This window comes from Acomys minous (assembly GCF_964271855.1).
Source record: "Acomys minous genome assembly, chromosome: 3".
Taxonomy (NCBI): domain Eukaryota; kingdom Metazoa; phylum Chordata; class Mammalia; order Rodentia; family Muridae; genus Acomys; species Acomys minous.
The window spans coordinates 21,115,244-21,128,514 of NC_140485.1; the positions used below are offsets into that span (position 1 = coordinate 21,115,244).

General features: G+C 42.3%; 1 protein-coding gene across 1 annotated transcript in view; it reads right to left on the reverse strand.

Annotated features, from left to right (window-relative positions):
- The window catches only part of ACOXL (acyl-CoA oxidase like), a gene marked incomplete at its 5' end in the record, with an annotated part of 266,082 nt that overhangs the window by 237,192 nt on the left and 15,619 nt on the right, over positions 1 to 13,271 (reverse strand). Inside the window, 2 exon segments of the mRNA XM_084774531.1 lie at positions 5,579 to 5,661; positions 10,684 to 10,765. Of these exon segments, the coding sequence (XP_084630657.1) occupies positions 5,579 to 5,661; positions 10,684 to 10,765 (165 nt within the window).

Here is a 13,271-nt window from a genome sequence, read left to right on the forward strand (position 1 = left end):
GGCCACTTCTGGTTTTGTTTCTGGTGGAATGTGATGGCTCTCAGGAAAGTCAGCTGTTCTGAATTTTGGTTCTTTTCTTTTCAAGTGCATCATACAGATACATTTTTGCTTGTGTGGTCCTTGTGTTTCTGTTTGCTTGTAACCATCTCAGTTCTGGAAATAGACCAGGCCCCAGGTGCCACACTGGCCATTCTTCCTGCTCCCTGCTTCCAGCTTGGTCACTCTCTCTCTCTCTCTCCAATTGTTCAGCTTGAAAGAGCAGCACCTGGAGCCTGGCTCCTCTCACTTCCTGTGGCCATGTGAACACTCAGCTGCTGCTGAGTCCTGGGGGTAGGGACCCTCCTCGAGTGCAGAAGGTCCTCAAGACCCCTCCACACACTTGGAGAGTTTTTTAATCCTTCCTGGTACAGGAGATAGGAGCAACCAGCCAGCAGTGGCACTTCCTGCTCCCACCTACTCTTGTACTCTATGGCTTGAATGTGCAGTGCTCAGAGAGGGGCGAAAGCAGGACTGCGGATGCCTGCCTACTCCCTTCTTGTCTTTTAAAATATCCCACCAGGAGGACACAGGGACCCAGGGCCATGAGTGGTTGGGCAGCTGCTGGGTGTCCTTGGAGGAAGCTTTCTCCAGCTTGTACTTAGGTCAAGAGCTTGGCCTACTGAGCACAGTACGAGTACATAACATGACACTGGTCACCAGTTCCCGGCCACTGCCTTCCATTAAAAACAAGCCCCAGCTCCTGCCTGGAGTTAACAGATGGCAAGATACTTTTCCCTTGAAACTACAGCTAGAGAAAGTAAGAAAAGTTTTGTCTGTCTATCTTAAATGTATTAATGTATGTAGCCACTGTATGTTTAATTTTGACTTATTTTAAATGTATGAATGTATTGTGTTCTGCACATCTTAGTTAGACAGATATGGTCCTTAAACACATATGGTCCTTAAATGCAGATTATACGTCATAATATTTTGTTTTATATTTGCAAGATATAGTTTGGAGCAGATAGCTAAAGACAGACAAGGCTTAAGCTCAGGTATGCTGGCCCTCAAGCTTGTCAGAGATCTGCTGAATATGGCATTAAATATATTTAAACTAATTATGACAGAGACTTCCACATCCTAGCAGTCACTCCCCAAGGTCTCTGAGAAGATTTTGGCATGACAGATGACTTCAATGCTAGATTGTGATATTCTGAGCACTGGGCAAGACTGCCCCCAATGCTTCATCTGCTGCTAGGCCCAGCTTGTTCTGTTGACCAAAACTGTACATCTGGAGAGTTATTGTCTAGTGTTGCTGAAAATGAGGGAAGGCCAGTGTCTCACATGTTCTTCTTCCACAGAAAACAGCCTCTCGTCTTCTGTCCCTGATGGCCAGACTGTCTCTGCCCATGGTGCTATGTTACCACAGGAGACAATTGGGAGAGCTATACTGGAATATGACTAGTCATCTCTGTCATTTCAATTGATACATAGATTCATCTGGGTTACAATTTATCCTTCTCTGGTTTCTGATCACATTGATAGCTAAGCTAATGGTAGTTTGACAGCTAAAGGACAATTCTATCCACTGTTAGTTCATTAGTCAGTTCATTAGCTAGTTAAAACTATTACGTACTAGGTCTCTTCTCTTATTTAAAAAGGCAAACAGGCTTGCCTTGCTCACAGGCTTCCTGTTAAAAGATAAAAAAAATTCAATGTTACTTTTTACTAATCCTTCATTTGGATGACTGCTCCCAGGAACCATCTGTGTCTCCTGGTGAATAACTGGATAGAAAAAAAAAGAGTGTAAATTTATGTAATGTCTGAGGATATGAAAGTTTAAGTTATGAGAATCTAAAGATTTGAGGGCCTAAGAAAGTGTTTAAAGGTTAATAAGTGCAATTTGTAAAGGTTGGAGGGGCTTAAGAAAAGTTTTAAGGTACATAAATGTAACTTATAGAGCTATAAGAAAGTGAGTTAAAGTATATAAAAATGAGGTCAATAGAGTTCTGATAAGCTGATGGAGCACTGAGTACTATTAATTAGTCATAGACTTAAGGGTGCTTCTCATCATGCTAAAAACATGTCTGTCCAATCTATATATCAAGCCTCCTGGACTGAAAAAAGAATTTTCATACTTTTATGGGTCTCAAAGGCATAATCCTATTCCGGCTGTCTTATAGACACAATTTTAACTTCTGTCCCTAATCTATATTTGTCTCAAGAGACTTTTACCTGGCTAATAGACTCCATTCAGAGATCACCTGTGGATTACAAACTGCTGAGATCTGTACCTGCTGGAAGCTGACATAAATCAGTCCCACTGATTGCTGGGACTGCTCGCTGTCTCTTCAACTGGATCCGTTAAACAGATGCTTTTAATAAGTGTCTGATTACCTAGCCTTTGATTAACTTTTCAATCTTCCTAAAGTCAGCACCCCTAATGTCAGCAGGAAAAAGTTACAGAAGAGAATAACTTCACCCATTGTCCTACTCTATAGGTTAAAATGCTAAGTCATGGGCAACTCTCTGGAATAAGGGACAAATGGCTACAAGAAAATAGGCCCTTAGCTCTGTTTCTCCTGGTCATACTATTTCCCCTTTACATGATAGACTTTATTCCATGTTTGTTCAAGACCGAATTAATGCTATCAAATGTATGGTTTTGAGGGCACAAAGCAACCCCTGGTTTACTGGACAGACGTCATAAAATCAAGGGAATTAAGAGCCCTAACTAATGTGACTACGTTTTGTCAGCAGGCACCATCTTAAGCCTGTCCCTAAGTTCACCTCTGTTGCTGGAAAACCACAAACTGTTCCAGGAACCAATCAAGTACCTAATGTCCCCAGATGTTATAGACAGATTGCTTAAGCAGTTCACAGTCAGGCTTGGCCAATCCCCTGGTGCCAACCCAACCTTGCTAAATGTCAATCAATCCTGTAGCTTCCAAACTGGAAACTCCCATTCCTTTCTGTAACCACATAAAAACCCTGCCTAATGATAGTTTGGGGCATCAGTGAGGGCAGGCGGCCCTAGGGCTCAACTTTAAATAAAGGCCCCTTGCTTTTGCATACAGCTTTGGACTCGTGGTAGTCTTTGGGGATCTAGCAATCTGGGCATAACATTGACGTAGTAGAAGATATGATTCAGCTAAACCAACATGTTCTTGGTCACACAGGATTATCTCAGATTTCATATTATAAAATGTATATACTGTGCTTTCCTGTTGGGCCAAGAAACACAGTCTGGAGTCCTAAGAAAACAATCTCTGACATAAGTTTGTACAGGAAAGCCTTTAACATGTGTAGGGGCTTCTCAGAAAAATACATGGATGAGTTCAGTCATTTTAAGAGAAGTCTCTCAAGACTGTCTGTGGCCTATCTGACCAGCCATGGTTTCTGAAAGAGGGAGAAACTCAAGGCTGTATGCAGGGGACAAAAATGACAAAAGAGCATGTGTGCATGAGGGGGGAGGAGAAAAGAGCCCTGGAAACACTCAGTTGCCAGGGGAGAAGGCAGGAGGGAGCCCACCCATCCTGTACACACACGCACATCTAATACACCCCAGGAAAAGGTTTGTCACTTCTGGAAAGAGGCTTGATATGGAAAGTTTATATCGGCCAAAATGCTGGAGTTAAAACTGTAATCTAAACAATGCCCAGCACATGTGCTGGTTGCAGTTATGATTACTTGTTGAAGACCAGCAAAATGGTCAGTGTTGCCAACACTAAGAAATGTAAAAAAAATAAAATAAAAAATAAAAAATAAAAAGGGGAGAGGGTAGTGGGATGAAGAGATGGTTCAGTGGTTCAGAGCATGCACTGCTCTTACAAAGGACCTGAGCTTGGTTCTCAGGGCCCAGGTCAGGCAGTCCCAACTTCCTGTAACCACAGCTCCAGGGAGCCCACATCCCTGTGCTCTGAGATTACCTGTACTCACACTGTAAACATACCCACATGCAGGTACATATGTAAAATAAAAACTGTTTTAAAAATTAAATAGAAAGGGCCCAGTCAAATGGCTCAGTCATTAAAGGCATGTGTTTCAAAGCTTAATGGCCTGAATTTGATTCCTGGAATGCACATGATAGAAAAGAGATAACGGGCTCCTCTGCTAGAAAGATAGATCGATAGATAGATAGATAGATAGATGGATGGATGGATAGATAGATAGATAGATAGATAGATAGATAGATAGATGTAATAAAATAATAAAAATAAAAAACAAACATAAAAAGCTTTGGCCAAAATTGCATCTATTTTTGCTAGATAACATAAAGTATAAAAATAAAACTCTTTAATCTCACAGCTAAGCACATCACTGGCTCACCTATTCCCCTACCAATGAAAAGAAAAAAACAAAAATCCAAGAAAGGTAAAGGAAGAGAGGAGGGCTCATTTGATGTGCTATACCACTTTCAGAGGGAAATGAAGGAGAAACCTGAATCCAAGGGAGCAAGCCACGTCATGCTGTGTCAGTTCCTCAACTCCATCCTGCTGCCCTCCTGACAGAAGTTGGACTGACTGTTCTCTCTCCCACCCCCTAGAGAGACAGTGACCACCATTCCCCTCATCTGAAACTCCCCAGTCAGAAAAAGACAGCTGCAGAGGCCCATCTGGTGACCAAATCACTTATGCTGTTTGGGGAAAATGGGATGAATGCAAGAAATTATATCTTGTTGGGGAAAAAAATGTAAGAAGAAACAAGTAAGAATTATTGGTGCTTTTTCTCTCACAGTAATGATTGCAAGGTCATCTCACTGTCACATCTTGAGAAAAGAGAAATCTGGCTGGCCAAAACTCACAAGATATCAGGTCAATAACCATCACTTGGTGGGAAAGCTACACTCTTAAGGGCAGTTCCATTTCAGCCTAAGGGTCTTCATGAACTCTATCAATATACTCAGGTTCCTAACCTCGGTGAGCCTCAGTTTCCCTGTCTGTAAAACAGAGACAACAATATTTCATGGGCTAGTTATCTCAGAACTTAGCTTAGTGTCTGCCTACCACTGCCAGGACCACTTAACCTATTTAAAGGAGCACTGGTGGGAAAGAATTCCCAACACACACAGAAGAGGCTGGAACAGCATGGCCCAGCACAGCCTTTGCTCATATCATGACCTGAGATATCATTGACTACTGTAGAGAATGAACACCAGGGCGGGAAAAGGCATCCCCTAAGACAACTGTCACCTGCACTGGCCACTCATCCAACAAGGAGGAAGAAGAAGTCTAGGACAAGGCCTCATGGAAGGAGCAAGACAACTGAAGGCAAAGACAAAATGTGGCTGAAAGGGTGACTTTGAGCAAAGCCAAGCAAAACGTACCAGACATGCCCCAGCGACCCAGAACTTGGGAGACAGAGGCAGGAGTTCAAGGGTAGCCTAGGCCACAGGAAGACACTGTCTTAAAAGCAAACAAACAACAAAAAGCAAAGACAAAAGAACGGGTGATGGTAGTGAAAGAGGAAAGCAGGAGATGCCCTGTGATGCAGACACTCATTTAATAACTACACTGGGCGCTCATGGTGATGCTATTGCCTCCTTCTCATGAGCAGCGAGTGTGAGCTCCTGAAGGGTGAGATGCCCAGAGCTTCTCACCTTCACAGACGTGGACACATCCACCGAGCAGAGAACTCCCAGAGCGATTTTTCGGCTGAGAAAATTCCTCCCTTTTTTTCTTCCTGAAAAATACAATAGACCCAATGTGAAGATTTCCTTGTGGTTTTCTGACCATTGATATCTACATTTCAAGTAATATGTGATCTACATAATACTTTCACAATAAAGCAACACAAAGAAATTTTAATAGGAAGTAATCTCATCACTCTTCAGAAAATAAATGTTTTCATCTTGTGTCAATGTGGCCTTTAGTCTCTGGCCATTTGGGTGTGGTATTCAAAGACTTTTTTCCTTTTAAGTTTAAAAAAAGAATGTGCATTTAAGGTACATGCAACAGAGCACATGTATAGAGGTCAGAGGCCAGCAAAAATCAGTTCTCTCTTACTGTGATGTGGATCAGGAGGATCGAAGTCAGGTCATCAAGGTTGGTAGCAAGAGTCTTGACTTCCCTAGCTCCACAGCCTCTTACACTTACAGAGAAGTCAACTTCTCTGGCTTGGAAGTCAGCCTCAGGGCAGCCACTTTGCCCCTGAGGCTTTACTTAGCCTGGACCAAACTTGTCACCGACCTCCCAGTATGTTTCCCCTGTAGAAAAAGCAGCTGAGACACCCTGCCTACCTTCTCCAAGTGTTCCCATAGCAACACTGATATGAGGAAAATCCATTAGAAAATCTGGGAACATTGTAGATAAAGGAAAAGCCGTGCTCTCTTTCTAAGCGTAGGCCACCCCAAGGTTTGATTTTTTATTTTAAAGCCATGAGATCCTCATCTTTCTTACTTGCTGATTCTCTCCCTATCCACAACATCAACAACTTACTGCTTTCTACTGTTTAATTAGCAAAAATAAAAACAAAAAACAAAAAAAGAAAAGAAAAGAAAAATATTAGAGCAGGCCTTAGGAGATGGCTCAGTAGGTCAAAGCAATTGCTGCACAAGCACGAGTTGGCGTCCTTAGTGCCTGTGTAAAAAGCCAGGTGCAGCGAGTACTAGAGAGGCAGAGAGACAGGCGGATCCGAGGGGCTCTTTAACCAGCAAATCTAGCAAAATCACTGAACTCCACATTCAATGAGTGAGCCGGTCTCAAAAAATACAGTGGAGAGTGACAGAAAAAGACACTCAGCATTGTGCGCGCACACACATCCATGCACGTGCACACACATGCACACACACACACACACAGACCCCCACCCCACACCCCACATTTTTCAACAAATGCCAGAAGCAGCATTTCCTGAGAAGGTGGTAGCCCCCTTGCGTGGACAGTTTGCAGTTATTCATTATTGGAATCCATGCTAGTTGTCCTCCCAGGCCAGTTTCTTTCAAAACCCCACCAAGAAAACTAGCACTGGTAGTTCATGTGTGCACACATGTATTTGTGTATCCAGGTGTGGATACATATTTCTTGTATACATATTGTGTGCATGTACCTCCATGTATATATGTGTATGTGTGTACATGTTCCTATATATAGATATGTGGATATATATATGTGTGTTCCTTTAAATATGTGCGTATGTCTTCGTGTGTGTTTCTTCCTTTTTTTTCATGTGTGTTTCTATACACACATTCATATACATGGGTGTGCTTGCTTGTGTGTCTTGCCCCACGAGCAACAGGATGTTAACCAGCCTTCTTTGGATGACTGTTTCCACGCTGGCTTCAACTCTCTTCTAGACATACCTTTCCCTCCCACAGGCTTTTACAGTGTTTCTCTCAAACATTATTAACTTTATCAAACAGCATACTGTCAAGATTTATGCTTCTCAACATGGCTTCAACCCAATACATCTTGTATTGATTATTTCCCAAAGTGTCTCCAGGCTCTCACAGAAACCATTGCGTGGCTCCAGCCTGGCCTCGCAGTGAAGAGTCAGTTACAAGCAGATAATGAAAAACAACTGTAGCAGACATCTGCAAACTTTCTCGAGCATCCCAGACCCCACATAAAAGATGGAAAATGATCAGGGAAATCAAGTGACTTACCCAACCAGACTTACCTGGTAAGTGTCACAACTAGGGCCAGAAACTAGACCTTCAGAGCCCTTACAGGAATGGCTTTTACTGCCTCTCACTGCCCTTCATTATTAAGGACTCTGGAGGCCCAATCTTCATCACCGACCCATCTTGTGTCATACCACCAGAGAGTGCTCAACATCATCCTGCCAAGGTGTCCCCACAGCATCTTCCTGAGTCTCTAGTCACATGAACAAATATCCCTTTGCCTTCAACCACTTTCTATGCTCTTTGTAAACCCAAAGCATTGAAAGTATACAAATCTTCTGGGCAGAGTGGCACATGCCTGACACCCCAGCACATGGGAGGCAGAGGAAAGATCCAGGGAAGCCTGGTCTGCATGGACATTCTACACCAATCAAAGCTACACAGAAAAAACCTGCTTCTAAATAATTATTAGATAGATAGGAAGGTAGATAGATGATAAACAGACATGATAGACAGGTCCCTTCAAAATAGCAAGTATGGATGGTTTTCTTCCTTCTTAATTTTCATAGTTCATACTAATGATGCAGGAATATAATTTTGTTACTGGTAACATCCAATTGTGACCATTTTTACTCACAAGTTTGAAACTAACTGCAAGCACATGTGTTGAATTCATCCATCTTGGAGCATTTTACATTGTTTATTATGATAACTTCCCTTCCCTAGTCTCCACATGAGAAAGCTATGTTTGTTATTAGACATGATGGGAAACGTCAGGAGGAGTTTGTCATTCCCTGGTGTTAACTTGAGTGTGCACTTGGGCTGGTCCATTTTCAAGAGTCAGATCAAAGTTCTGAAACCTGGTTGACTGTGTTGCTGGCATATATTTCTAACATCTTTCACACACATTAATTCTCTTATTCTTGTCTTTAATTTGATTAGCTAATTGTTTAATTAGTATTCATTATTGGCAAATGTATCCTCTTGTTAAGTTGGCAGCACTACCTGGACTGTCTATATTGATAGGCATCAATCATTAATTAATGTATTTTTCTGAGTCTTTTTTAATATCTCTGCTATCTCAAGAGTTACCTTTAGTTACACTTGACATATTCAAAGGAAACAAGGATTATATCATAATGTAAATTTATCATTTTAAATAATAGTAAATTAATAAATGTATCAATAATATATTCAAACTTTTATTAGATTTAAACTTGCACCTTAGTAAACTTATATCTGCTTAGTAAGTTCAGTCTCAAAAAAAGGAAGACAGTTTGTCCTAAAATAGTCTCCTTCAGGGCATTTATGTAGCAGATCTCTATTCTGTGATATTCAGCTACAAATTCTAGGGAGAAAAAGTCTTATAAACTCAGAGGTGTCCCTGAAAGATGTGTATTTCCTCAAATTAAAAAAAAAAATCAACAAGGCTCAGAACTGTTGAACATGTGCCATCTGCGTTGCCTGTTCTCAGACGGTAACAGATCCACAAGGACGCCCTTTGCACCCACAGGCAGCTTCAGTAGGTGCTCATCAGGGGGCCTGAACAGAGTCTCCTTGATTTCATTTTCTAGTAGGAGTCTTTGAAACTGGATATGTGCTTCATCTACATTCTGGTTTTAGCGTTTTGTATGCCTCTTTAGTCTTATTTGAATATGCGCCCTTTGACATAAAGAGCATCAGATTATTTTAGAAAGAAAAGATGTCACAGTAAAAGGGTTTCAAAGACTCAGGCAAGGCAAGCTCCTGAGCTAAACTGCCCTGGGTCTCCCTTCAAATATTCCTAAGTGGGTGCTGCAGGAGGTGTCTGTATCCACAATACTAACGGTGGGGGGCAATGAAAGGATCCTGGGGCTCACTAGTCTCCCAGTCTAAAGGATCAGTGAGCTCTAGGCTCAATAAAGAGACCCTGGTTCAATAAAGTGGACAGCAATGGAAGACTCACTCTCTGTACCTCTCCTCTCCTTTCCCTCCCCTCTTCCTCTTCCTTCTCCCCTCACCCCTACCCCCAACCCCCAACCCCCAACCCCCAACCCCCAACCCCCAACCCCACCCCTACCCTCTGTTCTGTGATATACCATATATGACCTCAGACTCCTAATCCTCTTGGTTCCTGGGAATATAAACATGGTTTCTGTTCACTTGTTACATTTTCCCAACACGCACTTGTACCTACGCTTGTAGCAATTCCTGACAAGCCTTTCTGCCACCTCTACCCCAAACAAGAAGCACTGCAACCACAACAATCATTATGTTACTATTATCATTAAGATAAAGGTCCTCTTCAGTGAAATCCACAATTTCGGTGCATGAGTTCAGACCAAATTACCCACCTGTGATAGAGGAGCATCACACAATCAAGATGACAGAACTTTCCCTCTCCTCACAGCAGATGCCTTCACCCTCATTTGAGTGAATTCTCGAGCCCACAGGTAGCCACTGGTCTCTTCCATCACCTGTTGATGATGGTTGCTGACCAAATGAGTGACTCATGTACCCTCAAATGTTTGTAACCTTGCCTAAGAACTTATCCCTGTTTGACCAATAAAAAAAACCAACATAGTGGACGGGGCAAATGGAATAGGGATGGCTAAGATTCAGGAGCCTGTGGAACAGAGAGGTTCTTGGGAAAGGAAGGAGTCAGAGACCAGAAGAAGGGAGGAGACAAGAACCGGAGGAGGGAGGAAGAGGAGGAAGGAAGCTGGTGCCATGGGTTAGGTGGAGGAGAAGCACATCACTGCCCTGGATGGAGGATTTGACCCAGATGAAGAGCACTAGCAAGTATTTGGGATCATGGATAGGAGGTAGCTCAATAGAAATTATTAGAAGCAGATGGCATGGGATTGGGGTAGGGTATGGGATGCCTGCGCCAATATGGGGAGGTGCTTTAGGGGACTAATATCTGCCCTGCCACAGATGAACCAAGGCTATTTTAAAATATAACAGGTTTCATTGATTGCTAGCAGGTTAGAAAATACCATCATAATAATAATTAGCCTAATAATACAGTAGGCCCTATTTTTAAATTAGCCATAACAATCACCCTCCAACAAATTGGCCTGAACTTGTTACATACAGGCGACCACACAGTAGATGATATGATGGTTATTTGTCGTTTCCAAATTGGCCCAATTTAGAATCACCATGGAAACAGACAACTATGAGGGTAAGGTCAGGAGACTTGAAGAAAGGCTCCTTCAGAATGCAGATGGCACCATTGACACACTAGGGGCCAGGGCTAAACAAAAAGAAGAGGGCTGAGCACCCGCGTCCATTTCATGGCTTCCTGCCTGAGGAAAACACACTAACCAGCTGCATCAAACTCAGACTGGGCTGACTTGCCATCATGACTGGCTGCCTGTACTCCCAAACTGTGAGCCAAAATAACTTCACCCTTCCTTACATCCATTGTGTCTGTAATTCTGTCACAAGGGGAAACGTAACTAATACAATACTCTTTTGGATCTGCCTTTATTGGTGCAAATGAGGCATCCACAGTGCTGTTGTTTTTCATAAGTAGCCTCCGTCTACAAGCAATGTAGAGTTTGTCTAGTCTATTACTGTTGGGCACTGGAGAGGTTTCTAGTATGAACACTGTATACACATGGGACATAACCTTTTGTAGACACATGGTGTCTATTTCTCTTTGTAAATAAAGTTGTATTAGAATAAAATTTATTAGAATAAAATTTAACTTAGGCCTACGTTTAATTTGCAAGGGATGGCCAAATAAATTTTTTAAAATTTATTTTTATTTATGAGCATGTATGTGAGTAGTTCTGTGTGTATGTGAGTGTGTGTGTGTGTGTGTGTGTGTGTGTGTGTGTGTGTGTCTTTGTGCAAATGTTTACAGAGCCCAGAATATGGTGTCAGATCCCTTTGAGCTAGAGTTAAAAATGGTTGTGATCCCTCTAATGTGGGTACAGGAAACTGGGAGAACAAGAACTACTCTTAACTGCTGACCTATCTTCCTACCCTGACAAATGATTTTTGACAATGATTTTATGTTTCTACTAATGATGTAGGAGTAATCTACGTTTGTCCACATCCTCACCAGTGGTCTTAATCTTCTACACTTGGGACAGTTCTGGAACAGGTATGAAAACCACATTGTGGGTTTAAAATGTATTTCTCTGGTTGCTATAGATCCAGAGACACTTTCACATTTTATTGGCCATGGTGGGTTATTTGCTCATATCTGTCATGTTTTTAAGTATGTTCTTTTCTCTGAGCATTTAAATTTTTTGTATCCTGTATCTAGACAAATTTCTGTCACATATACACATGATGATGTGTTTCCAATTTGTAATTGGTCTTTTTCTTCCCTTCTTTCTTTTGATAAATAGCAATTGCCCCCAGACGTACCACACCACACACACACACACACACACACACACACACACACACACACACACGTGTTTATTGAGGGTGGTTTCACATCAGATGTAAATTGGGATGCTTTCAGTTCTTCTCCTCCTGCTGCAGGGGCATCCTTCTGTTGGCCTTGCTTTCTCACATGTGTGCTGACAGAAGATGGTGGAGCAACAAACACACAAGACTATCATTTGTGCAGAAATAAAGACCATTGTGATTTTATAGCATTCTGGGCACTTCACATCATGAAGTAAAAAATGGGGCCTGCAATGGACACCTTTTTTGTATTTCTTCTTCTTTTCTGGAGAGGAGTGAAGGAAAACATTTGTGAGAGGCAGGTCCACATAGGAAGGTCATCACCAATTTTCCATTTTTAATAAAGACCAACCTACCACAGTTTTGCTTATGCATGCTCAATGGGACATAGGGAATTCTCTTTGTGTGTCTCTGTCTCTGTCTGTCTGTCTGTCTATCTGTCTGTCTGTCTGTCTCCCTCCCTCCTTCCTTCCCTTCCTCTAGAATTTTCTCTCTCTGGAACTCTTGCTTATTCTAATGTCAAGAAGTTTGGTTTTATTTTTTTGTTTTGTTTTGTTTTGTTTTTGTTCTTCTATGATCTGATTTTAAAGTTTCTGCTCTAAAACGCTATATAATACATCTCAAATTCTTTTTGCACGTGGTGTGAGGTAGGAATCTAGGTTTACATCTTTTTTATTTGCTTCAGCATCATTTATTACAAAGACATTTCTTTCAAGAATAAATTACCTGGAAGATCCAAAATGGTGGCACTAATCACACAGTGCGTCTGATTAGATGGAAAACCAGGACTGCATAGCAACCTAAAGACCAAACTGAGAGCTACAAAACACCAGTGTTGTTGATTCCCAGGTGAGAGGTATCCATATTGTATGGGACACGGGTGGGTCCAACCCCTGGCCACACAGCTAACCCACCAAAAAATCCCGGGGGACAGCCCACATTAGCCGCCATCTTGGGATATCTGAGCAGCTTCGGGATCTCACTGCCCATCTACTGCTTGCCAGATGCGGGAAGGAGAGCAGACAGGCAGAGCTGAGTCCGGCACTGGACATAAGCCATATTAGCTGCCTCCTGAGAAAGAAGGCGGGTACCCAAACACCTTTGAGCTCTGATTTCTCTCAGCCTCCCAGCTGCTTGCTGACCTAGCCTAGCTGGGCCACAGAGCAGATAAGCATAGCCTTGCCGTCTCAAGAGGGCCTGAACAGCTTGGAGTTCCGATTTCTTACAGCCCCCTTCCAGCTGTTTACCTGCTGTAACAATGAGCATACCAGCAGAGCTGTTCAGGCGCCCGCCACAATCCACACTAGCCACCATCCTATGA